The 26,997-nt window shown below is 48.8% G+C and overlaps 2 protein-coding genes across 3 annotated transcripts in view; both read left to right on the top strand.

The window, feature by feature from the left end:
- Positions 1–26,997, top strand: part of CLSTN2 (calsyntenin 2) — a 908,802-nt gene that overhangs the window by 867,861 nt on the left and 13,944 nt on the right. The gene's annotated exons all lie outside the window — the stretch shown is intronic.
- Positions 26,349–26,997, top strand: part of PXYLP1 (2-phosphoxylose phosphatase 1) — a 63,961-nt gene continuing 63,312 nt past the window's right edge. The window contains exon 1 of one of the 2 annotated variants that reach the window (XM_084901787.1): positions 26,349–26,473. Coding sequence is in view for 1 of the 2 variants with exons in the window: in XM_084901789.1 (XP_084757915.1) it covers positions 26,467–26,473 (7 nt within the window). In the remaining variant the exon portion in view is untranslated. The remainder of the gene's footprint in view (positions 26,474–26,997) is intronic. The other variant, XM_084901789.1, reaches the window with a different exon arrangement.

Genomic DNA, 26,997 nt, shown 5'->3' with positions numbered 1-26,997 from the left:
CTGGGGGGGGCCTTCCTTTAGGTTTGTGGGAAGCAGCTGCCTGCAGGGGCCTGGCCTCAGGCTTAGGGGGCCAGAGTCCTGGTGTTGAGTCCCACAGCACAGCATCAGGGCATCCCATAGTCAGCCTTTCTCCCGGGCTTCACCTGCCTGGCTCTGGGTCAAGGCTTCGGAGTTGGACTCTCTGGACCAGCTGGTCACCAACCTTTCAGACCTCGTGGACCACCAGTGATCTGTGGACCACGGGTTGGCAACCGCCGCTCTAGACTATAACCATAACACACACCAGAGGGTAATGAATACACACACATACACACACACACACTCCCCAACCCTGGGAGGGTTCAGGGGAGTCTGCTAACTGTGGACTTGACTGTGATGTACCTCACAGCCTTAGACACCGAGAAGCCCACAGTCCCCTGGGTCTCTGCCTGAACAGCGCAGTTGTCTGTGTCTCTGGTTAAACAGTGAACTCCCAGGATTCCTGGGTTCTTTTCCAGGAGTGGCCGATAGGGTCAGACAAGCCCACGTGCATATTAAAGTCCCACAAGGACTTGTAAAAGGCCCCAGTGCCCAGGCCCTTCCCCCAGACCAATGAAAGGCGGTCCCCGGGGGCGGGGCCTGCGCGGGAGCTCCCCAGGTGATCCTAATGGGCAGCCCCGCGGGAGGAGCCGCTTAATTGAGTCTCGCCCGTGGGGACACAGTTGCCGTTAGTGAGACTGTACTTTCCAGGCCGGAGAAAGCCGCCCCAGCCCACCCAGCAAGACCCGAGAAGCGCGGGTTCTGAATGGCAGTGTCACCGGTGTGATCAAGACCAGAGCCTGGGAGCCCTTCTTCCCCTCGGGGATGCCGAACTGGTTCCTCTCCCAGCCAGGGGAGGAGGGACCGGCCACTTCGGCCCGATGCCGCACAGATCTTGACTAATTGGTTCCTGACCTGTGAGGCCCCCGTGGTGCGTGGAGAATTTCCCAGAAAGCATTGTCTTCATCCATCAGAATAACCTGGGCTGGTAAGTACAGAGCAGACTGCACATGGTTTGCCCTTGAATGTCCTGCTCTGAACGGAAGTTGAGACGGTGAGACCTGACCACAGGAATGGTTTGGTTCCTGGTATTTATTTCCAAACCCTGCTTTCCTAAGTCAGAGGGTGGATCTGGAGGCTCCTCAGCCCCTTCTCTGGTGGGTTTGGGGAGTCGATAAGCCAGTGACAGGCCAGCCCTGTCCTCACCTTCTTTGTCGACCCAACAAACAGGGCTCTCTTCCTAGAAGCAGCCCTGGTGTTGGTGGAGCGCCCGGTCCAGCCGGTGACTGTGGGAGAAGCGAGGTAAGCATTTCCCACTCTCCTCACCAGCACAGAGGCCTCCGTCATGCTGTCTCAGCCTGGGTACGTTTCCATCCAAGGAAGGAAATGCGCTAATGACTTGCTGCACAGGGATGCCATTTGAAGGAAATAATTGCCTGTCAGCCATCATGTGAAGCCAGAAAATGGCTCTGTACCAGGATTGTGCCAGACCCAAGGGGTCTTTCTCTCCTGCTGCCAGTATGAGCATCGGGGCCCAGAGGAGTGAAGGCACAGCAGAAGCAGTGCACATAGGTGAGGAGGGCTGAGAGTGTGAGAGGAACGTTGACCAGTCTCAGGTGATGGAGGCAAGCTGTAAGGAGAAAGGGGGCAATGAGGAAGGGTAGGGGGCCTGTAAGCCTCACAAGAATAAAGGCTTGGTCTGGGTCAGAATCCAGGAGGAGACAGCCAGCCTGCTCAAAAGGGGGTCTGAGGAAAGTTTAATAAAGGGGCTATGGACAGGGGCCTGGGCAGGGTTCAGGAAGGGGCTATGGACAGGGGGCAGGGGCAGGGTTCAGGAAGGGGCTATGGACAGGGGGCAGGGACAGGGTTCAGGAAATCAACAACAGGTAAAGCACCTGGGCTGGTGTCCACGGAAGGGGAAAACTTACCATCCCTAGGGGCAGAGGGCTAAGAGAAGGAACCAGTGATTAGAAAAAGGAAACTATACCTATAGAAGAGCCACTCAACAGCCAATGCCAACCACACCCTGGCCAGGAGGGAGCTAGGCATAAATACCCTGACCTGCCTCTTGTCCCGCCTCCCATTTTCCATCAGAGCCTCCCATTGGCTGAAACCCTTGGGAGCCTAGCAGGCCAGGGACCCTGATTGGTGTTACCCATAGAAGTCCTAACAGAACAAGGCAGGGAAGGAAGGATAGTAGACCTATGGGTATCAAGAGAAGACTATGTGGTGGACTTGATCCTATAGATCTGCTATGTTTGTTTTATTTTTTATGGCAAAGATCCCAAACTTAAGTGTATAAATAAGTAAAAGCTAATTTGTTCCAAATGTGTGTGCTAAGGGCCCTGTAGCTCTCCCATCTGAGCATCATATGATAAAAACCTTAAGCCTCTCCAGGGCGCCTCAGGCTGCCATCACAACGGCATTCTTCCCAAAGTGCAATCCAGCGTGGGAGCGAGAAGCAGCAGGGCCGGGGCCGGGGTTTTTAGGATGCTGTCGCAGGAGCCACGGCAGGTGTGAATGCTCGTGTTCCAGCTCCGCTGTGATGCCACTGAATGCAGAGCTGGGAGAAGGCGATCAGTAGTATGTTCACCATAGAGATTCAATAAATGGAAATCACCCGAAGGGCAACGATGATATTAAACGAATCGAAACATGATGAATTTTGAGTATTACCTTTGTGTGTTGTTTTAACCTTTGCTTTTAATGCTTACTTGTGAGTTTATATGATTTAATTTTTAATGTAATCAGTAACCAACTTGCAAAATTTCTGACATTTTAACCATCAGCTCTTTCAAGAGCAAGCTCCAGGATCCCAACCGAGGGTGTGGGGGTTGGAATTAACCGGTGACAGTTCAATTCTGATCACCTTCGAGTGCTCCATCAACTTTGAACACATTTCACTTGGCCTATGATTTAAGTGGTCTCTTTCCCGAAGTGCATGCACATATACCTAAATGTGTACACACACACACACACACACACACACACAAAAAAAAAAAAAAAAAAAAAAATAGGGAAAGAGCAGGATCCCTAAATTTCTGCTTTCAAAACATTACTTCTTCCTCACTAGAAAGGCTTCGGATGCAATGCAGTATTTCCCTTGGCAGCAACTTCAGCACAGTTATTGCATCTGAGAAGAGAAATGGTTCCACAGCAGGAAAAAAAAAAAAAAAAGGAAGCTGAGAGATTTGAAGGTTTTGAAGAACAAAGAATCCCAGTGTCTTGTGAAAACATCTCCGGAGAGCCCGTGTCCTAGAAGCACTCACAGGAGCGCAACATCTGGCCCGCGGTTTCCCATATCAGGTGGCCTCCTTCAGCGAGTGCGGATGCCCCTCCGAGCCGCCTGCGCACAGGGACCAGATTCTAGAATTTCACATTTCCATCTGAAAACGCACATTCCTTTCCCGGATAACGGTGTAACGCACATTCCTTTCCCGGATAACGGTCGTGTTACACCACGGCCCCTGGGACTTCCACGCAGAGCCTGAACGGATATCACCGCCACTCGCTTCAGAAAAACCAACTTTTTTTTTTGTAAACAGAGAAGATAAGCCTTTTTTTTTTTTCCCCCTTAAGAAAAATTTCTTGGCAGGTAAACCCTTCTCCTTTATCAATGTGTGAGAGAAGAGAGTCCCACATTCTTTCTAAACCCCGCCAAGACTTTCAGATGAAGTTGCCAGGCCTGGTTCTGAGTTATTAGAAATTTAAAACAAAGACTGGAAGTAATTCGTTTCTTGTAGAAATACAAACATACTTCCAGGTGAAATGGCCAGATGCTGGGCCTGGGGGCGCAGAGGGTGGGTGGGGGTATATATACATGAAACAAGATAGGCAATGAGCTGGCCATTGTTGAAGCTGAAGAACGGGAGCATGGGAGTTCATTATAGTATTCATTCTACTCTTCTTGTTTAAAATCGGGGGGAAAAAGAACGAGTGCTCTGCAGGTGAACTGATTTGGAAAGATGAACATTTACATCTGATCACATGAGTTAATTAATAACCAAGGAGACTCTGTTTAAATCAACTTGCCATTTCTCACCAACCTTTGAAAATAGAAATAAAACCCCCTGGTTTGACCTCCAGGTCACTAATAATTTCCTATCATCGATGTGCTCTCCAGTGACTGGTAAACTTGGAATTTAGTAACTTGTTATTTCCATTTTTGATCACTAACATATTTGGGTTTTAATGTGCTCTTTTTGTCTAGTTCTTTCATTCAGCATGATTTTTATTTTATTTTTTTATTATCTTAAGGTTTACATAAGTCTTCTTTTCCCACAATTGACCCCACCACCACCATTCCCACCCTGGACAAGCCCAGTGTCTGTGTCCATTGGTTATGCTAATATGCATACAAGTCCTTTGGTTGCTCTCTAACCCGCCCTCCCCCGCACCTCCCTTGCCATTTGTCTCTGGATCTATTTTTATTCATCAAATTATGTTGATCATTATATCCCACATATGAGTGAGATCATGTGATATTTATATTTCTCGACTGGCTTATTTCACTTAGCATAATGCTCTCCAGTTCCATCCATGCTGTTGCAAATGGTAAAAGTTCCTTCTTTTTTTATAGCGGCATAGTATTCCATTGTGTAGATGTATCACAGTTTTTTTAATTCGCTCATCTGCTGATGGGCACTTAGGTTGTTTCCAAACTTCAGTTATTGTAAATTGTGTTGCTATGAACATAGGGGTACATATATCCTTTCTGATTGGTGTTTCTTGTTTCTTGGGATGTAGTCCTAGAAGTGGGATCACTGGGTCAAATGGGAGTTCCATTTTTAATTTTTTGAGGAAACTCCATACTGTTCTCCACAGTGGTTGCACCAGTCTGCATTCCCACCAGCAATGCAGGAGGATTCCTTTTTCTCTGAATCCTCACCAGCACTTGTTTGTTGATTTGTTGATGATAGCCATTCTGACAAGTGTGAGATGGTACCTCATTGTTGTTTTGATTTGCATCTCTTGGATGATTAGTGACTTTGAGCATGTTTTCATGTGTCTCTTGGCCTTCTGTATGTCCTTTTTCGAAAAGTGTCTACTTAGGTCCTTTGCCCATTTTTTGATTGGGTTGTTTATCTTCCTTTTGCTAAGTTGTATGAATTTTTTGTAAATTTTGGATTATCTGAAATAGCTTATCTGAAATAGCATTAGTAAATATGTTCTCCATGCAGTGGACTTTCTTGTTCTTTTAGCATAATTATTTTAAGATACATCCGTATTTTTATTGTTTAGCCATAATTCATTCCTTTTTACTACTAAGTAGCATCCTATTGGATGGATATACTGTAACCTGTTTGTCCTTCACCATTGATGGGCATTTAGGCTACTTTTTTATTGGAGCTTTTACAAATAAAGCTGTTTTGTGAGCATATGCTTTCTTTTCTCTTGGGTAAAAATACCTAGGAGTAGAATACTGGATCATATAGTAGATGTATATTTAACTTTTTAAAAAACTACCAAGTTGTTGTCCAAAGTTATTCGGTCATTTTACCTTTCCGTTATGTGAGAGTTCCAGTCCCTTCACAGCCTTGCCAACATTTGATATGATTGGCCTTTAGCCTTTAGAAGTTTAGGCATGAAGTATATTTCTTTATTTAAAAATATATTTTTTATTTCGAAGAGGAAGGGAAAGAGAGATAGAAACATGAATGATGATAAAGAATCATTGATTGGCTGCCCCTTACACTCCCCTTACTGGGGATCAAGCCTGTAACCCCAGCATGTACCCTGACCAGGAATCGAACCCTGGTCAGGGTACATGCTGGGGTTACAGGCTTGATCCCCAGTAAGGGGAGTGTATCCTAGTTTATAGGTTGATGCTCAACCACTGAGCCACACAGGCAGGGCTGAAGTGGTATTTGATTAAGATTTTTAATTTATAGATCCCAAATGACTAATGATGCTGAGCATCTTTTCATGTGCTTATTTAACATCCATCTTCCTTGCTGAAATATCTGTTCAAATCTTTTGCTCATTTTTAATTGGTGTGTCTTCATTATTAATTTTTGAGAGTCCTTTATATATTCTTGATGCACATTCTTTATCAGATGTATGCTTTATTTTCTCCCAGTGTATAGACTGTCTTTTCATCCTCTTAACAATGTCTTTAATTTTAATCAGGTCCAAATTACTAATCTGTTCTCTTATAGTCTATGGGTTGGTGATCACAAAGATTTTATTCTATGTTTTCTTCTAGAAGTTTTATAGTTTTAGGTTTTTCATTTAGTTCTTTGGTCCATTTTAAGGTAATTTATGTATATTGTATAAGGCATTGATGAAATCATAGTATTGTATATAGATATCAAATGTTCCAGCACCTTTGCATCTTTGTAAAAACTTAATTGTCCAAATATGTGTGGTCTTTTTGTGAACTCTATTCTGTTTCATTGATCTGTTTGTCTACCTTGATACTTTAGTATCAAGTAGTCATTGTCTTGACTCCTGTAGCTTCATAATAATAAGTCTTGAAGTCAGTTAGAATTAGTCCTCTAACTTCATTCATTATGAAATTCATTTTGACTATCCTAGTTCCTTTGTATTTCCATATACATTTCAGAATCAGATTGTTAATTTTTCCTGAAAAGAAAATTTGCTTGGATTTCACTAAAGATTGCATTGAATCTGTAAATCAATTTGGGGAGAATTGACATCTTAACAATACTGAGTCTTCCAACTCATGAAAAACATAGATTTCCCCATTTATTTGGGTCTTCTTTAATTTCCCTCACAGGTGTTTGGTAGTGTTAGTGGATAAGTGTTATACATTTTTTTGGTAAGATTCACCTCTAAGTATTTTAATATGTGTTCATGCTGGGAGCCCCTTTAACCAATGATGAACAGCACTTGGCTGGTAAATACACCAGCTCCTGGCGCCTGTTTCCCACAACCTCCCAGTCATCCACGTAGCATGGAGCCCGGAGCGTGTAACCTGCTCATTCACACACCTGCATCGGCTCCCTTTTCCTTCTGTTCTCACTTTGCCACTTTCCCATCAGTGACTCCTGGGATCACCTCCTAGACCAGTGGTCGGCAAACTGCGACTCGCGAGCCACATGCGGCTCTTTGGCCCCTTGAGTTTTTAGCACAGGCCAGCTTAGGAGCACCCTAGTTAAGTTAATAACAACATACCTACCTATATAGTCGAAGTTTAAAAAATTTGGCTCTCAAAAGAAATTTCAATCGTTGTCCTGGTGATATTTGGCTCTGTTGACGAATGAGTTTGCCGACCACTGTCCTAGACTGTCCCCAAATGCTTGTCTCAGGATCTACTTCTTGGGGTTCAACCTAATACTCCTGGGAGCTTCTGGTCCAGCTCTGAATCCTCACAGCTCTTACCATGCATGTCCAGAGGCAAAGGCATGCAGACCCAGCCTGCCCTCACCTGTTACCAAAGAAAACTACCTTCTCTTCCTCCTGAGAGGTTCCTAGTGTGAAGAGGAGACGAGAAATGAACAAACAGCACGACCCATTTTGCTGCCGTAGGGTAGTTACTTACTGAATGCTCACTGCAGGTCCAGCTTGATCCACAGCCATGGGGGATAAGAAAAACAAAGAGAAAATGCCAATGATCCAGACCTCAGGAGAACAGAATCCGCGTGCGTGGAGTGGGAATGAATGATTGGGGGTCACCTAGGCTGTGTGGTATGTCTTCTATTCACAGCATGAACTACTGGCTGGGGAAACCGGGGCTCAGAGGAAGGCCGTAATCTGCTCAGGCTGCTGGTCACCAGCTCCAACCTTGGTGTGACCAGACATTTGTAGAGTTTATTACCCTGATTTGAGGTCTCTGGGCAGACAGGAGGGGACCGTGGCAATAGCAGGTCCCCCATTTGCTAGCTTTTTAAAAACATGTACTCCAACCCCACCTAGCTCTTCTAGGGAAGGTGTGGTTCAAGGAAGAAAAAAATAAATACTCGTGAAATGGGTAAACAGCAGTGTAAGGAACGCTGCCTCATTGCCCACCTGAGTGACCTCAGGGCTATAGGGTCATACATAGCAGAGGGAATTGGTGCACTCATCCTGTATTCAAGTCAACAGGGACCCAAGTCGCTGAGATTAGGGACCTGAAGGCCTCCTACAACCGTGATTGGTGACTGTCCCCTTATTCTAACCCCCTCACCTGTAACTTGTATCAGAGGGCCTGGCAGGTTGGAGGTCATTGCTGAGACCAAGTACAGGCTGCGTTTGGTTTCATGGCTTTGATGTACGGGGAACTGGGATAATGGTGAGGATGAAGACCGAGAGGATTAGGGCCAGGGCACTGAGCACCTTCTCAGACCCACCATCTGTGTGGAGCCTGGTTCCCCTCTCTTTCCCTCTTCTAAAGTCCATGAGCTTGCAAACGCTGCAATGTGAACTATGCATTAAAATTTTATACACTAATATATATTTTACTGAACTTTTTAATAACCCGAGGAGAAATGGCTTTAAATAATTCAATATGGTGTTGGCCCCGAGCTGAACCAGGCTACAAGTAAGCATGTATAAAATATGACACTAATATTGCATACCTTAATATAATAAATGTTTATCTTGATAATAAGCCATTTGAATTCTAGTAATATGGGGGGAACGGTTGCCATGGCACAGTCTTGTTAAGGTTTTAAATGAGACGTCAACAGCAACAGCGACACAAATGCGCACATTCAACCGACTCGCTGTTTATAAATGAACCAACTGGACAGTGAATAGCTTATTCATCAATAAAAAGTTTTAAATGCTATTTATGAAGCCATTGAATGACTGGAGGAAGTGTGGTGCCAGTAGAGTATGTTCTTTCTCAGAGCCAGCACTGGGGCTTTTACAGAAAGTCCGGCAGGAGGATGGAGGTCACCCTCCCCGCACAACAAGAAGGCCATTGTCCGAGGAAGGTGCCACTCACACCTAGTAGGTGCTAAGTAAATTCCTTTTGGATGGGTCTTTAAATGGCTGCCTTAAGAAAAAAGAATGTAAGCACCGGAGTGGTTTCCAAGCCTGGCTATGTGTCAAAACCACCCGGACATGGCCTTCAGATTCCAGACTTCTAAGCCCCACCTGGATGCAGAGTCAGGATCTCCAGTTTTGCAGCCCAGGAATCCCATCCCCAACCTGGGGGGGTGAATTTGCCTTTCGCTAAAATTTCACGAAATTGTCAGGCAGAGGGGATCTTACAGTTGGAAGGAAAAACCCTGGAGGTGATCGAATCCAACCTTGAAAGCCACACGGCGAGTGTGTGCAGGAAAGCTAGGACCCAGATCCAGGCTCCTGGCTCCCGTGGCAAAGCTCTGGAGGTCTTTCCAACAAGCCTGGGCCTCCAAACAGGGGCATGTGTCCACCAGTTGGATTAGTCAGAGCCCTCTTGGTTCCAAGGGAAAGAAACCTAATGCAAACCAGCTTAAACAAGCAAACAAACAAACAAACAAACAAACTACACGGCTTCAGGGATGGCGAGACCCAGGGACTCACACATGGCCCGCGGGGACTTCACCTCTTTCCCTGTTTCAGTTCTGCTCTCCTTTGGGTTGCTTCCTTCCCAAGGCAGCTTTCCTGTACTATGTGGCCTCGAAGCTTCTAGGCCATTTCCCAGAAGTCTAACCGTCCTCGCTGCACAGGCCTTGGGGCCAGTTGCTCTGATATAAAGCAGCAGAAACCCTGGGGCCGATGCTCCGAGGTGTAGCTCAGGCCTCGTGAACACTCCTGAAGCAATCACTGCACTCAGAGGAATCTGCGCTGAGCTATGGGTCTACCCCCGGGACAGAGGGCAGAGTCGGCCTGTGGACAAAGAAAGAGGAGGGTTAGTTCCCCTGCAAGGAAAGTGGACCCGGGAACCAGAAAATGATGGAAGCCGGGCAGGAAGACCAACAGAACGCCTGCCTCCTCACCAAGCCTGTGCCTGCAGACTGCAAAGTCACGGGGGGAGGAGGGGGAGAGGACGGGGACTCAGGCACCCGTCCACGGCTTCTATTTCATTCACGAGGAAAGTAATTTAACGCATGATGTTGCATTAAAACAAGCCCAGAAGGAGAGTGCAAAATTCTCATGAATTTTTAAGAAGAAACAAGTCATTTCAAAGAGCCCTCCAGCTTCCAGGGGGCGGTCCGGGGGCTCCCCCAGGGGTCCCCGGCAGGAACTCAGTAGACAACTCACTGGCGGAGTCTGGGAGGCCTGAACCATAGGGGTTGGCCCTGAAACCATCAGCGGGGTTGCGTGATTCAGTATGTATTCTCATCACAAATCTATCTCCCCACCCGGGCTGTCTATTCCTGGCAGGGCCTGCCCCTTGCTCCCCCTTTGCTGTGGGGAGCAGATCATCCTCTGGATAGAAAGGCCCGGAGCGCCCCACTCCCACCTCCAGCCTCAGGGACTCTGCCCAGTCCGGGTCCTTCTGGGGGACAGAAGTGGGAGAGTTGAGGTGCTCTGGGCCGGGGCTGAGGGAGCTGGAGACTGAGCCACTGTGGCCCTGGCACCACCGGGCAGGCCGGCCGGGAGGTGCAGTCCATGGGTTTTCTGATACGGCTGCGAGGCCACCCATTCATGACACTGCGTGCCATGCCCTGTTCCCTGGCACCGAGCTTCAGAAATGAGCATGGCCGTGCGGAAACGGAAGTCGGGAGGCTAAAAGAGGACATTCACACACCTGTCACTCAAGGCACACCGCGGACCCCAGCAGGAGAAGACTAGCGGTGTGTCTCCCACAGGAAGTGGTGCTCCACTACCTACCTGGGCAGGAAAAGAAGACTCCTCCTTGCACACAGCTGGGCCAATGGCAGACGCCGTAACTCTGCCCATGGAAAGTCGCCACACTGCCAGCTTTCCGTTTCCTCCGATGATCGCTTCGCGTAAACAGCCTCTCCCAGGTCCCCTGGAGAGTGCTCTTCTGCGTGTCCCTCTGGATCTCTGCAAGGTTTGCCCATGGGCTGCGTGCCCCTGACCTACCATTCATTTTGCTGGGGAAATGGCTGGCTATCTGTTTATTTTCGGTCAGCAGCAGCACCTCAAGGTGCTCCCTGTCTGAGCAGAGGGAGGGGCGGGAGATTGGGCATCCGGACGCCAGGTGTGGCTGTGCAGGTGGCTCTGCACAAAGGCTCCCACCGAGGAGCTTGCTCCCCTGTGAACCCTGTCCCGGGGTTCACCCTGAGGAGGAGGTACCGACCCGCCAAGAAGGCAGCCCTGAGGGAGGGACCGTGGTCCCAAGACCAGAGTCAGATATGAGGAGGAAGCTGGGAAGCGGAACTGTGGGGGGTCCGAAGCACTAGCGCCCAGAACTGTGTCTCCAAATCCAGCAGCAGGAAGAGGAGAAAGCAAATGTGTGTTCGTTAAAAACCATAATCGAGAAAGAGCCTGGGAGCCAAGAGAGATGATGAGAATCAGAGGAAGCAGGCTGGTGGGGAAGGACAGACTAATGCCCGTCTGTGCTCTGGCCCCTGCCTGCCTTCTGCCTGCTCTGGGTGCAGGGGCCGCCCTGCCTGGATCCTCTTGGCCTGGCTGCTGGGTACTCTTGTCTGCAAACTCCCTCGCTGCCATTCATTCCAGCCCTGGCTGCTGCCTCTCCCTTCTCCTCCAGCCTGACTTCTTCAGAGCTCAGCTCAGGCGTCACCTCCTCTAGGCAAGTTTTCCCTCCTTCCAGACCAAGTAACACCTCTCTGCTCTGACCCCTGAGGCTCCCAGCCATAACCAGCCCCTCTGTCAGCTTCTCCCAGGGCTCTGACCTCTCCAAGGGCAGGCTGTCATCTCCCATCTCAACATATGACAAGACAGGCCTCCAAGATGAGAGCCCAATAATGTCTGTTGGGTTAGGGCAGCGGTTGGCAAACTCATTAGACAACAGAGCCAAATAGCAACAGTACAACGATTGAAATTTCTTTTGAGAGCCAAAATTTTTTAAACTTAAACTTCTTCTAATGCCACTTCTTCAAAATAGACTCGCCCAGGCCGTGGTATGTTGTGGAAGAGCCACACTCAAGGGGCCAAAGAGCAGCATGTGGCTCAAGAGCCGCAGTTTGCCAACCACAGGGTTAGGGACTTGCATATCTTCTCATTGAAAAATAAAAAACCCAGTGGTAGACACTATCATTCTCATTTTACAGATGAGGCTATTGACATGCCCAAAGTCACCCTCGTAAAAAGTGGTTCTTGAGTTCACCTCGTGTGTGTGTGTGTGTGTGTGTGTGTGTGTGTATTGATTTCAGAAAGAGAGGGAGATAAATATCAATGATGAGAGAGAATCATTGATTGACTGCCTCCTGCATGCCCCCTACTGGAATCGAGCCCACAATCCAGGCATGTACCCTGACCAGGAATTAAACTGTGACCTCTTGGTTCATTGGTTAATGTTCTACCACTGAGCCACATTGGCCAGGCTTCACCTCAGTCTTTTTTTTTAAATATATTTTATTGATTTTTTTACAGAGAGGAAGAGAGAGGATAGAGAGTTAGAAACATCGATGAGAAAGATTCATTGATCAACTGCCTCTTGCACACCCCCTACTGGGGATATGCCCGAAACCAAGGTACATGCTCTTGACCGGAATCGAACCTGGGACCTTTCAGTCCACAGGCTGATGCTTTATCCACTGAGCCAAACTGGTTTCAGCTTCACCTCAGTCTTGAGCCCTATTTTTTAGAGTCAGATCACCAGGCTACAGATCCCTGCCCTTTGCTGTGTGACCTTAGGTAAGTGGCTTGATCTTTTTTTCAAACATTAGCTTCTTCATCTGTGAAGTGGGCTCAATAGAGTCCCTACCGTGTGAAGCCGTGTGGGAGTTAAATATGACAAGACATGAAAAGTCTTAGCACACAGCCTGGCACATAGGAAGCACTTTGAAACGCTGGCTAGTTGTAACAGCGTTAGTTGATTTGTCAGCTGGTGTATTCTAACTCGCTGCTTCTCAGACATTAATGTGCATGTAAATCACACGGGTGTTACTTTTAGTGCAGATCCTGATGCAGGAGGTCTAGAATGAAGCCCAGGATTCTGCATTTCCAATAAGCTGTCGGGTGGTGCCCGTGCTGCTGGTCCAAGAACCGCCCTTTGCGTAGCACGTTTCTGTATAACCGGGAGCAGGACCCTGAGAGTCAGGGGTTTGGTGGGGAGTAGTGGTGCATTATTTTAAAATCAGGGGCCTTGTCCTTGGGCAGAATCTGGGTGGGGCCTGGGGTGGGCAGAAGGGGAGCAGTGGGAGGGGGTGGAGAATCAGTACAGAGTAGTGTCCTCAGCTCTTCACGGTGGGGTGGGCGGGGAAGAGAGCAGAGGAGAAGGAGCAGTCTTCCTGGGGCCTGCCCTCCCACCTGCAGGTGGACAGGCCTGTCTCAGTGGGCGTGTGTCTGGCTGACAACTGCCAGGGAGGAATGCTGGGGCTGCAACATGTGACAGGGGCTGGAGCAGCAGGTCCAGCAAGCAAGCATCCCTGGTCCTTGTTCACTGGCCAGGAATGACCCTCATCCCGTACTCCTAATTAGGGGTGTGGGGGAGGTGCAGCGGGGACAGATGCGGAGGAGAGGCTGGATTGCTGAGTGCCTACTGTGTGGGATCTGGTCTGATTCCTTCCCTGCTCCCCCCACACAGTATGCAGCCCAGAGAAGAGCCCTCAGTTCTTTTCTGACGTGAGCAGCAGCCTCCCAGCCCTGGGACCCCACCTGCCGCTTCTGCCAGACCTCACTTGGTGAGGCCCAACAGGGAGAGAGAGGGCCAGGTTTTGGGGGGAGGGTGTTGAGTCGCAACAGATTTCTAAGCGAAGCGTCAGCACGTTTTAGATCCCAAGAACCACCATTGAGTGGAGTGTTGTCAAACAGCCTCCACTTCATCCACTTTAATCACAAGAAAGCCCTTGCTCATTTTGAATTTTTAGCACATGCACACAGCTGGTTTAAAAGTCAGGAGCACAGAAGAGCTTGTAAGGGAAAGCCACCAGCTCCCAGTGGGGCCACTCTGAGCTCTTACTGGTGATTCACTCTATGTCCCCAGAAGATATCATTTTAAGATGTTTTTTTAAAAAAATATTTTATTAATTTTTACAGAGAGGAAGGGAGAGGGATAGTTAGAAACATCAATGAGAGAGAAACATCAACCAGCTGCCTCCTGCACACCCCCTACTGGGGATGTGCCTGCAACCAACGTACATGCCCTTGACCGGAATCGAACCTGGGACCCTTCAGTCCATAGACCGACGCTCTATCCACTGAGCCAAACTGGTTAGGGCTTAAGATGCTTTTTAGACTTGTCAGTGTTAGGCATTATCTGTTAGCTTACTGATTAACCTGAATTTAAATGATCATATGCATTCCTTTGTACGTGTAAGTACTCAGATCTTTCTACTCACAGGCCCACCGCCCTTCCACAGCATCTTTCTGACCTCCCTTGGGGAGGTGAAGATATTAGTTTCTCTCCCTATTTAATTTCTCTTCCTCCCAGGCCTGGTCAGCTTTACTTTGTGACTTCAAGGTTAATGTTTCATTCTGTAACTACAACAATGGTTTCTGTACTTAGTTTACAGCTTGAGTCTAAAAACTGAAAATCTGGGAGCAATGCTCACATGATTACAACTAGGCAAATATTGATGGGGGTTCAGCAAGGTAGGGTACCATACTATGAGTCTTTCTTTCTAAAAAAAAAATATTAATATATATTAATATATATATTAATATATATATAATTTATTTTTTACAGAGAGGAAGGGAGAGGGATAGTTAGAAACATCCATCAGCTGCCTCCTGCACACTCCCTACTGGCCATATGCCCGCAACCAAGGTACATGCCCTTGACTGGAATTGAACCTGGGACCCTTCAATCCACAGGCCAATGCTCTATCCATTGAGCCAAACCAGTTAGGCCCATGGTCGGTAAACTGGCTCGCGAGCCACATGCAGCTCTTTGGCCCCTTGAGTGTGGCTCTTCCACAAAATACCACGGCCTAGGCGAGTCTATTTTGAAGAAGTGGCGTTAGAAGAAGTTTAAGTTAAAAAAATTTTGGCTCTCAAGTTGGCTCTTAAAATCGTTGTACTGTTGCTATCTGGCTCTGTTGAGTTTGCCAACCACCAGGTTAGGGCTACACCCTGTCTTTCTTGCAAGCTTTTTGTTTGTCCTGGAGTTTCTCTTTCCTTTGTTTTCCTGTCCTACTTGCCTAGGAGACATCCTCATTCTTCTTCAAACTTTCCATCCTATCAGATGTTCTAACCACCAGGGAGTCACACTAAAAATACTGAATCTCCAACCAACCCAATTTAATTCAATAATTAAATTGGATGATTTAGAGCAGGGAGCAAACAGGTGGACAAAGCCCTGGCCACCAGAGCACAGGGCAGAGAGCGGGAAGCCCCTGCTCTTAGGCATGAGCTCCTCAGGACCTGCACTGAGGTGAAGTCTGGGGGACCCCGGAAAAGACCTGGCAGTGGGAGAAGAGTGGCTCATGGCCGCTGCGGTTTAACCACCATCCAGTGGTGCTCCGTGTGGCACGTCCTGTCTAATCCCCAGGCTTGCCAAAGTGCTTTTCCTTGAGTTCTCCGGCCCTCAGCTCCATCTGAGCTGGCTGCTTTCTGGGACCTGCTGCCCAGGAGCTGGCCATTCTGGACCCCCCTGCCCTGCTATGCTGTGTCCTAAGTTCCACGTTTTCTGTCTTGGTTTGCCCTCTTGTTTTGGTAAATATCAAACCCAGTTTGGCGCTTTGATATTCAATTCAGGGGATGAGGTTAAACACATTTGAACACCAACTAATTAAAAAATGTTAATCACTTGACATCTTGTCACAAAGTCACATAAATATTCTAATATTTAAAAATCTCACTTTTGTAAAGTTAACATCAATGACCTAGTACTGCTGAAGAAACACTGCATTTGCAATTGCTTGGAAGCCAGCGATGCAGGACTATCCAGTATATCAGCTGTGCCACTACTGATCAGGATATTAAATATCAGGAGATGATTAATTATGCTCTTGTTATTTGCTCAAAAATGAAATGCAAATGGAAGTTCTAATATTGTCCTCTTGCATTCCAGTGGATCATCTTAAACCCTAAGGTGCCGGCTCCCACTTGGGGCTTCTCTGCTTTATTCAACAGCATTTACTGTCTCATGCCTCAGTCTCCTGTTCTCAGGTAGCTCACTGTTTAGAAGGGAATACAGCCACGAGAATAGACTATTACAACCAAAGTGATCAGTGATGTGATAGGGGTGAGCATAAGTGACTGTGAGAGCATTAAGGAGAGACTTCACTCAGAGGAAAGAAAACCCAAACAATTGTTTAGATGGATGTACAGATAAGTGGGTGGACGGATGACTGGATGAATGAATGAATGAATGAATGAATGAATGAATGAATAAAAAAATAGGTGGAGCCTGGCTGGCATGGCTCAGTGGTTGAGCCTTGAACTATGAACCAGGAGGTCATGGTTTGGCTCCTGGTCAGGGCACATGTCCAGGTTTCAGGCTCAATCCCTAGTGGGGGAAGGGTGGGAGATAGCAGATCAATGATTCTCTCATCATTGATGCTTCTGTCCCTCTCCCCCTCTCCCTTCCTCTCTAAAATCAATAAATATTTTAAAAATGGGTGGATGGATAGATAGGTAGATAGATGAAGACCTCAGGTGAAGGAAGTGGATAAATAGATAGACAGGTGGGTATGGGGGTAGATGGGTGAGTGGATGAATGGGGGAATTGGTAGACATGTCAAATAAATGGATGTCTGAGTGAGGTGACATTACAGAGGGCAGTGGGGATGAGAACATAGTCCCGATGATGACAATCATCTTTTCCTAGAACACCCGAAATGATGAGACAGTATGTGAGTCATCCCTGTATACATGAGAGTCTTCAAAAAAGTCAAATATGTGAGTCAATGAGAATTGGTGAACACCTCCAATTCAGAAAGTTCAGCCGAATCTTTCCCTTTCAGTGCTTCAGTTTCTCCGTGTAAATCAGGTACAAAAACACCTGCCATCAGACTTGATAATGCTCCTGGTGCTGCAGACGGGAGACTGCTTGGGGACCCGTTTAAGGATTCACTACATGACAGACCTCAGGTAACTAGCATCCTCTTCCTCACCCACCTTAGCAGCCACATCCGTGCCCTCTCTGAGGCACTTCATCTACCTTGTCTTATTCAACACCGGAATGTGTGTTACTATGACTATGCCCGCTTAACAGATGAGGCTATTGAGGCTCAAAGAGGCTAAGAAACTTTGAAGTTGGACTGATTGGGGTTGAAATCCTGGTCCTGTTGTGTAAACTTGGGCGAGTTTCTTCACCTCTCAGAACCTGTCCAAGATGTACAAATTAGATGGGACAACACATGTAAAGTCTCTGGCACTGGGTGGTAATTAATGGCTCTCTTTGTTGCTCAAGCCAGAAGTTGCACAGTGAGAGTCTGTGTTTGTTTGTTTGTTTTTTGTTTGTTTGTTTTTTCTGTTAACCACAGATGACTTTACGTTAAAAAAAGGTATTAAAGTTTTGCCTGAGACTTTGGTGCTTTTTATATGCAAGGAAGATCTCAAGAACACACTTTGAAAGGTGTGTTGAGAATAACTAAAATCATCAGTGAGCTACTCTGGCATCCCCAGTTGGAAGGTAATGGGGTCCCTAGCAGCTAGGCTGCCCCCTGTGACCCTATGTGCCATTTCTTTTCCCCGCCTGCCCCCTGGTGGTGAATATGGGCACCTCAGGCTCAGCATCCCATCAACATTACTGTACTTCCAAGGAAGCCTGGCTCGAGGTCGCCTCGAGACGCCATCTAGTGACTGTTATGAACTCTGCAGAGCAGGAAAGAAAGAACTGACAATGCCTTGCTTATAGATCTCGCTCCCCTGCTCCATCACTCACTGGTTGTGCGGCTTTGGGCACATGGCGTAACTCCCCTGAAGGTTAGTTTCTGCACTGATAAAATGGGCATGGAGGATTTTTGTAATGAATAATATAACTGAGGTAAAACATAGAGCATAAGGCAGATGATCCATAAAATTTAGCTCCTATTCTAACAAAATGAAAAATTAAGTAGCCTGATTAAATGATTACATACTGGCTTATCAGCTTGATAGAGGAGTGAAGGGCCACAGAGCAGGTCAGTGGCTCCCTGCACCCCCTGGGGAATTCAGGCCAGGCCCGGGCTCAGCTTCTCAGGCCACTCAGAATGACGTCTTTCCTGTTTGGCTCACACTAATCCTACTCATAAGACCTTGATGACTGCCTCCTGCAGAAGGGCATGTTTTTTTGTTTTGTTTTGTTTTGTTTTATTTACTTAATCTTTATTATTGAGGTTATTACACATGTCCATTACACCCCTCTTCGACCTGGTTCCTACCCTATCCCAGGCCTTCACCACCCTATTGTCTGTGTCCATAGGTAATACATACATGCATATAAATTATTTGGTTTATCTCTTTCCTCCCCCTACCTTCCCTCTGAGATTCGTAGTCTGTTCCATATTTCCATGCCTTTGGTTCTATTTTACCTTTCCTCCCCATCCCTCTCCACCTTCTCCTCTTCTTCCTCCCCTCTTCTTCTTCCTTTCTCTTCTTTAATAATACCTTTGAAGATTTCATGTACTATTGGTTTGTGGTGATGAACTCCTCTAGCTTTTCCTTGTCTGTGAAGCTCTTTATCTGACCTTCAATCCTAACTAATAGCTTTGTTGGGTAGAATCAATAAGAAGGGCATGTTTTCACAGCCCTGGGATCCTGATATGGAATCGGGAAGGTTCTCGATGTGTCAATGTGCTGAGAAGGCAAAGTCTTTATCATTTAGCTGCTTAGGAAGCATCGACACTAAACCAGAAAGTCCTAACATAAGCTCCCACTCCAGGACTGAGGGCATCTCCAGTGGCAGCACTGCCCAGGACCCCGCTATGCAGGGTCTGTCTTCCTTGGACAATAACATAGTTTTCTCTTAGGTTCTCTCTGCTGCTCACCCTCTCTCTGCTGTATGCTTCTTAAGATCGGTTCCTGTTCCTGAATTAGCTATGGTCTCTCTATGCTAATCTGGTCAGCCCAAAATATGTTCCCAATGGATTACATTCATCAGATCTTAGAGCTCTGGGGTACTTGCCAAAAGAGTTTGGGTTAGGACAGATGGAGTTTCTATCCCCCTTGGGACATGTGAGCCCAGCAGGAAAATAGATAACACAAATCCAGAGCTTAGGAGATCAGGTCAGACCAGGACTCAGCTCTGGTGAAGGAAATGGATGAGAACACTCAGGGTCCATAAAACAGAGCACTTCATCTGTGGGAAACACACACCAACATTCTAAGGCGGAGTGGATAGAGAAGCAGGACCTAGAGAGAACCATGCGCTTTTTGAAAATAAGAACATACCTGTCCATCCTGCCAACATGTGACAATTAGTCAACACCCATGAATATTTCTTTCTGAAGGCTCTGTGGTTCCTGGAAGAGCCTCCCCATTCATAGGCACCCGAAGGACTTTGGACCAGATGCTGAGGTCTCTGATTGTCCACGCTGACCACATCCAACTCAGAGAGTGCTTTGAAGGAATCTCTTCAAAGAGTCTGCTTCCCAAAGATGGGGGAGCAATGTTTACCTGGAGTGACCCAGAAGACTGAGATGTGTGACTGCTTAAATGGGAGCTCAAGGGAAGAGGAGGAAATGGCGCTTTACGGGAGGTTCCCAGCGTGGTGTGGAGAGCAAGGATTAGACCATCTGAGGGCAGAGGGCATGTCTGCCTTGTCTCCAGTTTTCTACTACAATGTTTTCTATTACATGGCTGGCTCTGTTTGGTTCTTAAGAGATGTTTGTTGCCTGAATGGGTGGGTGAGTGGATAGACAGATAGATGGGTGGATGGATACTGGATGGATGGTTGCGTGGATGTATGAATTAACTGGGTAAATGGATGGATGAGGGAGCAGATGGAGAGTGGGGTGAAGTTTCAGTCACTTATCTTCCACTGAGGTTAGATTTGGTTCCCTCCTCTCCACTAAGCAAACATAGAGGTCCTTTACTTAACCTCTTGAACTTCAGAGATAATAATACAGGTGTCTTTTTTAAACCTGAGGTTTACATTCATAGAAATATTGTACACGTGGGACTCAAATATTACAAAAAATAAGGTCAAAGCATTAATAGTATATGTGAATATATAAAACTTGTAATATATGTATATAGCCTGTAAAAGAATAATACAAGGTTGGGTAAAGTAGGTTTACAGCTGTCCACATAGAAAATAATGCAATAATTAATAAATAATAATACAAGAATAAACTTTGTGTTTCAAATACTCACAACTATAAACCTATTGTACTTTTGCCTCACCCTGTATTGTGCTCACAGATGTGTCATCTCAATCACCTTTGCCATATTCTATTGGTGAGAAGAAAGTGCAGGTCCTGACCACACTCAGGGGGAGGGGCATTTACAAGGCTGTGAACACCAGTAGCTAGGGTCATGGGGGGCCACTTCAAAGTTTATTCAACACATCATTAGCTCAAAAAAACACTGAATATTATTAAATCCAAGTGTCAAAAGGTGATACCAGAACAGGAGAGGAGTAAAATTCCAAGATTCTTGATTCAGCTCTTGCACAATGTAAAGCTAGTGTGAGATTTCCTTGTTCTCAGCTTTCCTCTGAGGCGCTGTGACCAGCCTGATCCGCTGGCCTGTGTGGGCTGCCCCAGCGTTTGAAGATTCATCCAACAGAAATGACCCACACGCAGCCCAAGCCCTCCAACTGTCTACAGCCCAAAGACCACCATTCACAGAGCTTCTTCCTTATCCACCAGCATCTCTGAAATTGGAGAGCTGCATCCTTGTTTATTCCATACTGAAAGTGGTGTTCTTTATGAATGGGCACTTTGCATCGATGAGGTCTTGCTGCTAGCCAAGTTAATAATGCATTTAATCAAAAGAAAGAAAGAAACGCACTGTTCAGTCGAGTGGATCTTATTAATATGATTCCATTTTCAAAGAATCATTACTTCAGAGTCTTGATGTCTGGGATGCTAATAAAGAAGAAGCTTTTGGGTTTTTGTGTGTGTGTGTGTGTTTTTAAGAATCACCATGACAACAGAGACCCCCACACCCCAGATCTGATTAACGATTTGTCCATGGAGAGGGCTGCTGGAACACAGCCAACTTATTAGGTATTCTGTGCTGCCTCTGTCGGCAGAAGCCCTGGCTTGCTGTCCAGAGGGAGCAGCAGTCCCATTTCATCAATATTCACTGATGAAGCCATCTCTATTCATTAACAGCGACTTGATCAACAGACATTGATTGCCAGGCATGTGCAAGGCACTCTGCAGGATTCAGGGAGTCGTCTGAGGAGTTGACAAGCTCACAGTGGTGACAAGTCACAGCCACGTGAGCCATGTGAGTGCTGACCTCCGGGTGGTGCAGACCCTGAGGGACCTGGGACCTGAGTGAAGGACCCTGGTGAAGAATCATGATGTCACGATGTGCACACTGGACAGTTCTGACCTGCAAATGGATTTTTTTTAAATGTTTTTATTGATTTTTTTTTTTTTTTAAGAGAGAGAGAGAGAGGAAAAGAGAGTGTTAGATAGGAACATTGATTAGAAACATCATTGATTGGCTGTCTCTACTGGGGATCCAGCCCACAACCAGGGCATGTGCCCTGACCAGGAATCGGACCATGATCTCCTGGTTCATAGGTCAACACTCAACCACTGAGCCATGCTGGCCTGGCTTCTGTCCTCTTTTTATGCCTTTTCTCCTTAGAGGTCACTTGTCTCCCTTATCCCAGTGCCTGACAATGACATGCACCCCCTTCCCAAGTCAGAAATCATACCCATCAGAATGACTGAAATTTAAAATACTGACATACCAAAGTGTTGGTATGTTGCAACAGGAATTCTCTAGACGACTAACATGTTCATGAGGCCTAGATCCTAGTCCTGGCTCTGGCATTATGTCACTGTGATTGATTTTGAATAAGTAGATTACCCGCTGCTTCTTGTTTTCTCTAGAATTCTGCATCAGCAATGGCTTTCAGCATTTTAAGGTTGTTTTCAAGCTTCCATCTTTTCTGTTCTGGGTCCCATCTGGAAGTCTGGGGGATTATCTGGTCCCCAGCTCACTCATGAACAGGGAACTCCAGTTTTTGTCTCCCAGGGGCCCATGAGACTGCAGATGCCCACTCTCCTCTTGTCTCCTTTCTGATTGGTTCCTAATTATAAAACGAGAGGGATGGACTCTTGGTTCAATCATCTGTTCAGCCAATATTTATATAGTCTGTGCCAGGCACTGTTGTTGATGAAATCGCCCAAATCCTTGTTGTCCTTTTATGATTTCTCAATGAGATTTTTGTGAGTTCACCAAGTGCTTGCTTCTTTTTTCCTTAGAAACATTTTCTTTTGCTTGAGCTCAGAGTGTAGAGGACAAAATGAATATTTAGACCTATGACTCAGCAAATTGCTCCAGTTCTTTATAATTTTAAATTTTTTTTTTTTTTTTTTTTTTTTTTTTTGCTCAGGGTCAGTTTTGAGAGCCATCGTTTATTTCTATTTAGCACGGTCATTTTGTGTTCTGTTTTTCTGTATTTGCCTTTCTAATTAAGTTTCACCCAGAAAGAAAAAAAACGATAAAATGAGTTTGCCCTCCCTCGTTGCTCTCAGGAGGAGAAGGGGCTAGTATAATAAGCCTGCTGGGGGCGGGGAGAAGGGATTGCAGCTGGTAGCTGGGAAAATGAATCATGCATGCATAAATAATAGAGAGCAGACCACCCTGGAGCTGGGAGGCTCAGATTGCAGTCTTTAATCATATACGTGTGCCAGGGAGAATCCGGCATTTCTGCAAGAACCTGAGGAACGACCTTTAGCCTTTTACAAGGTATCTATCTCTCCCCCGCCCCCCACCCCCCAAGACCATGGGTTTCCCAGCAGCGGTGTGGAAGAATATCTTGGTTTGATAGTCTCTACTATATTAATCAACACAAATTTATTGGGGATAGTTTTTATTTTCACCTTTATTTTTGTGAACTTTGTATTTTTCCAGGTTTGTTTTTTTTTTTAATAAGAAATGGGCACCCCTTTTATAATCAGAGAAACAAAACCCGTCGTAAATGGGATTTAACAATATTTGTCACCTAGAACCTGTAGGAGTCACAAATAAAAATGGTTTGTGCAGATGTGTGCTTCTGTTGTAAGGCAGGGCTGCATTCAGCACAGACCTTGGTGCTGAGAGCCTGGTCCACGTAAAGCACCCCTCTCCCTTCCTCCTGCGATGGACACCCTGGTGTGGTTACCTCCATCTGCGTCCTAGACGACCCGTCTTCCCCTTTAAGAGGAAAACCCCTTCCACGGTGAGGACAGAGGCCCATTGTTCCTCTCACTCCTCAGCGCAAATCAAAGGAGGCTGTGCAAATATTTGCTCAATTTTTGCTCAATGGATTGAGGCGGAATTGAAGATGGGCACCTGCTCCTCACTGCTCTCTGCCCAGGCAGGTCTGCTCGTGAAAGAGGCACAGGCACGACCTGGCTGAGCCTGGGACTATTTTTACAAGATGGGTGGGTTCAGATTCCGAGGAATTTTGAGATGTTCCCTGGGGCCAACATGGGCGTGTGGAAAGGACAAGAGCCGCAGGCTGGGGACGGAAGGAGAGACCGTGGCGATAAGCCAAAGACACCGTGCTTTTTCCCTGCTACCGTCTTACCGTCATCCGTGGGCGTGTTGGCTCCTTTATCAGATGAATGATGATGATGATAATTACTGTTTTTGCAGAAACCAATGCGCCAGGCACTGAGCTATGGGCTTGACCTACTCCTTGCTTTCTTCCTTGCTAGTGACAGAAAAACCAATTCTAAATCACATGGGGGGAAATGGGGGTGGGGTGGGGGGGGGGTATGGGACATGAAAATGGAAAAACCCAGGTCCTCATTTCGGGCATGACGGGAAGCTGCCTGTCTCTTGACGCTGCGTTCCTTTGGGTCAGCGACAATCTCTGACACAGCCTCCCCAGGTGCTAGCCAGATGCTCACTGGCTACCTACCTCCTCAACCACCACAAAGGAAAGAGGTCTGACAGAGGGGATGGTCTTGGGATATATACATACATATATATATTTATTTACTTCCCTGTAGGAACCTTTTCTTACAGCCACTTCCTCCTTTATAGCTCAGCCACGAGGCGTTATCGCCCTAAGGGGCAGGGCAGGGTGGGTACCACTCAGAACCCAAAGTCCACAGGGAGAAGGTGTGGACACTTCCTGCAGAATGGGAGGGCATAGAAGCTCTCAGGGAATAGGGGTGACGAGGAAAGAGACTGGAGAGTGAGCGTCTAGGGAGAGTCTGCCAGGTTCCCTGAGGGGCCCCGGCCACCTCTGTGCTAGGTCTCCCCACCCAGGGAGGCATATGGTACAAAGACAGACGTCCCAGGTCGTTTGAGGAGGACGATGACAGCGGAGAGAGCCTGTGCCCCGCCTCCCATTTGGAACTCTGTCCCAGGATGCCCTGCGCCAGCCCAGCAGGGCTGCAGCCAAGTGGCAGTGTGGCAGGTTTTGTGGGAGAACGGTTCCAGATGGCGCCCCTGTGCCCCCTTTGGTCCCATGACAGAGAGGGATCCAGGAGCAGCCAAGTGTTCCCAGTGAGGGATGAGGAGGTCGCTGAGAGGGGTGGGGGGGGAACCACTCACCATGGGGTCACAGTGGCTGGGGAGCAGGATGGACAGGTGACTCCATAGGTGCCAGTCAGAACCAGGCCCAAGGCTTGTGGGATGGTTGGCAAAGAGAAGCTGGACTTGGTGCTGTGAGGTGGTGAGCTTGGATCTGCCAGGCTCTCACGTGATGCCCGAGAGGGTCGCTCACAGGGAAGGGAGGAAGCAAAGCTGAGGGATGGGGAGTCCCTGATATCCTTAGTCCCTGGAGCCAAATCCGGGGCCTCTCATTTACAGGAGTCCACCAGTTCTTTGTGAAGCACCTGTGAGTTGGCTTGTCTGTCACCTACAGCAGAAGGTGCCCTGGCTGACGTCTGTAGGGGAGAAGGGGACAGTGCCAGCCGGGGGGGGGGGGGGGGGGAGCCCGGGATTAGTGGGAGGACCCTGGGGAGAAGCCTGTATGGAAGGAGAAGTGTTGGGTGTGGTGGGTGGACGGAGGAGAGCCAGGTGGAAAAGTCTGGGGTGCTGCTGAAGGGACAGGGAAAGATCTGTGCTGGGAGATACAGGCTCCCTGGGAGGGGGTGTCCGTAGCCAGGGCAGGAAGGAGCTGAGGATAGGAATGTGAGACTGGCAGGTGAGCGGAGTTTGGAAGCAAACACTGACCGGACATGGAGCCACCCTGAGGTGAGGAAGGCAGTCCAGGTGGCAGGGGCAATGGCGACCCCACAGGGTAGATGGAGTGGGGCGTTGGGGAAGAGATAGAATTTGCTGACTTGAGATGGGACGTTCTTAGCAGAAAACCAGGGTATGTAGGAATATGGGTAAACTAGGCAGGGGGTAGTGTGTGGCGTTGGGAGCCATCAATGCAGGAGTGGAATTGGGAGGCCCATGACTAGCTGCTCCAGAAAGTGCGCCCGGGAGGGAAGGCGTGGTGATACTGATGAGAATCTATCTAGTTTGCTCAAGGCCAGCTGTGCTGGGCACACAGAGTCACTGCGGACTTCCCGCCTGACACCGAAGACCTGCCCTTGGGAGAAACGACCCACACATAGGGTATCAAATCCAGTCCATCTCCCGGATGCCCAGGTTAGTCACAGACATAGGCCAGATGGTCTGTGGATCTTCAGGAGCTTTGGGGGCGGGCGGGGGGTGGGGGGAGCCACGGAGCAGGGAGGGGGAGGAGGAGGGGAGACCGGAGGCTCAGCCGAGACCTCCCCCAGCGCCAGCAGACTGTTGGAGACAGAGCCGCAGGGAGGTCTCCCGTTGTCTCCCCGGCCGGATGTGGTTGGCGCCGGAAGAGAAGCGTGGAGAAGGTGAAAAGGGGAACTGGGACTCGGGGACGAGACCTGGAGCAGTTGGAGTGCACGCGGCGGCAGCAGTCCCCCAGCCGTGGCTGTGACCACAACATGCGCGCCAAGCCCGGCCCCGGGACCAGGGCGGCGCCAGGCCGGGCGCACGGCCCAGAGGCACCCACACGAAGGCCCCATCCAGGCCCGGGCCTGGGCCCCCGTGCATCCCGTCTGTCCGTCCGCACAGCCCCAGATCCCCCGAATCCGCACACGCAATAACCCGCGGTCCCCATGCACTCAGACGCCTGTGACCGTAGCTTTCGCCCCCCGGGGGGCGGGGTCTGCAGACCGGACGGTCCTTGGGGGCTCCGTTTGGCTCCCAAGAGCCAGAGTCCTCTCCACAGGCACTTCTGCACCCTCCTCGCCCGAGGGGCAGCGGGGCCGCCTCTCCGCCTTCGGGGCGGAGCTCGGGGACGCCGGCGCGGGGCGCGGCGCGGCCGGCAGGGGGCGCTGTGGGCCGCCGCGCTGTCCGGCGGTCGGGGCGCGCGGTCCCAGCCTCAGCTTGGAGCCCGGCGAGCAGGCGGCCGGCGCTGGGTCGGCGCGGAGCTCCGGAGCCGCGGCCGGGACGATGGGCGGTGAGCGTGGCGCGGGCCGGGCCGGGCTGTCTGGGCACCGTGGAAGCTGAGCGGCGCGGAGGCTGCAGGCGGGCGGGCGGGCCGGCGTCCCAGGGCCCGGGGTGGGGAGACCAAGAGGGGGCTCCTCCGGACGTGCCGAGGCCGGGACGACCCGTGTTTCCCGGGGGAGAGCCAGTCCGGCGGGTCTGAACCCGCAACTAAGCTGCCTCCCCCTGCCTACCCGCGTCCTCCCCAAACCCACAGCCTTAACTCGCTCTCGCTCCCCCTCTCCTCCCTGTGCCACCCCCTTCCTCCAGCCTCCCCCGCGCGCCCCTAGTCCGTCCCGCCCCCTCTCCAAGCCTCGGCGCGCCCGGACCCTGCCTGCGACCCCGCCGCCCCCTCCCCAAGCTCCCCCACCTCCTGGCCGGCGCTTCGGCCCCCCCCCCCAACCCCCACCTCCCACTTCTCCCGGGCCAGCCCCTCGCCCCTCCACCCGGATCCCCGCCCCTCCCACCCTCTCCCGCCCGGCCCCCGCGCTCCTGTCC

Source organism: Pipistrellus hanaki (genome assembly GCF_964339955.1).
Source record: "Pipistrellus hanaki genome assembly, chromosome: 13".
In the NCBI taxonomy this organism is placed as follows: domain Eukaryota; kingdom Metazoa; phylum Chordata; class Mammalia; order Chiroptera; family Vespertilionidae; genus Pipistrellus; species Pipistrellus hanaki.
Note: the sequence above shows the minus strand (reverse complement) of the source record. Positions and strands in the feature narration are given on the sequence as shown.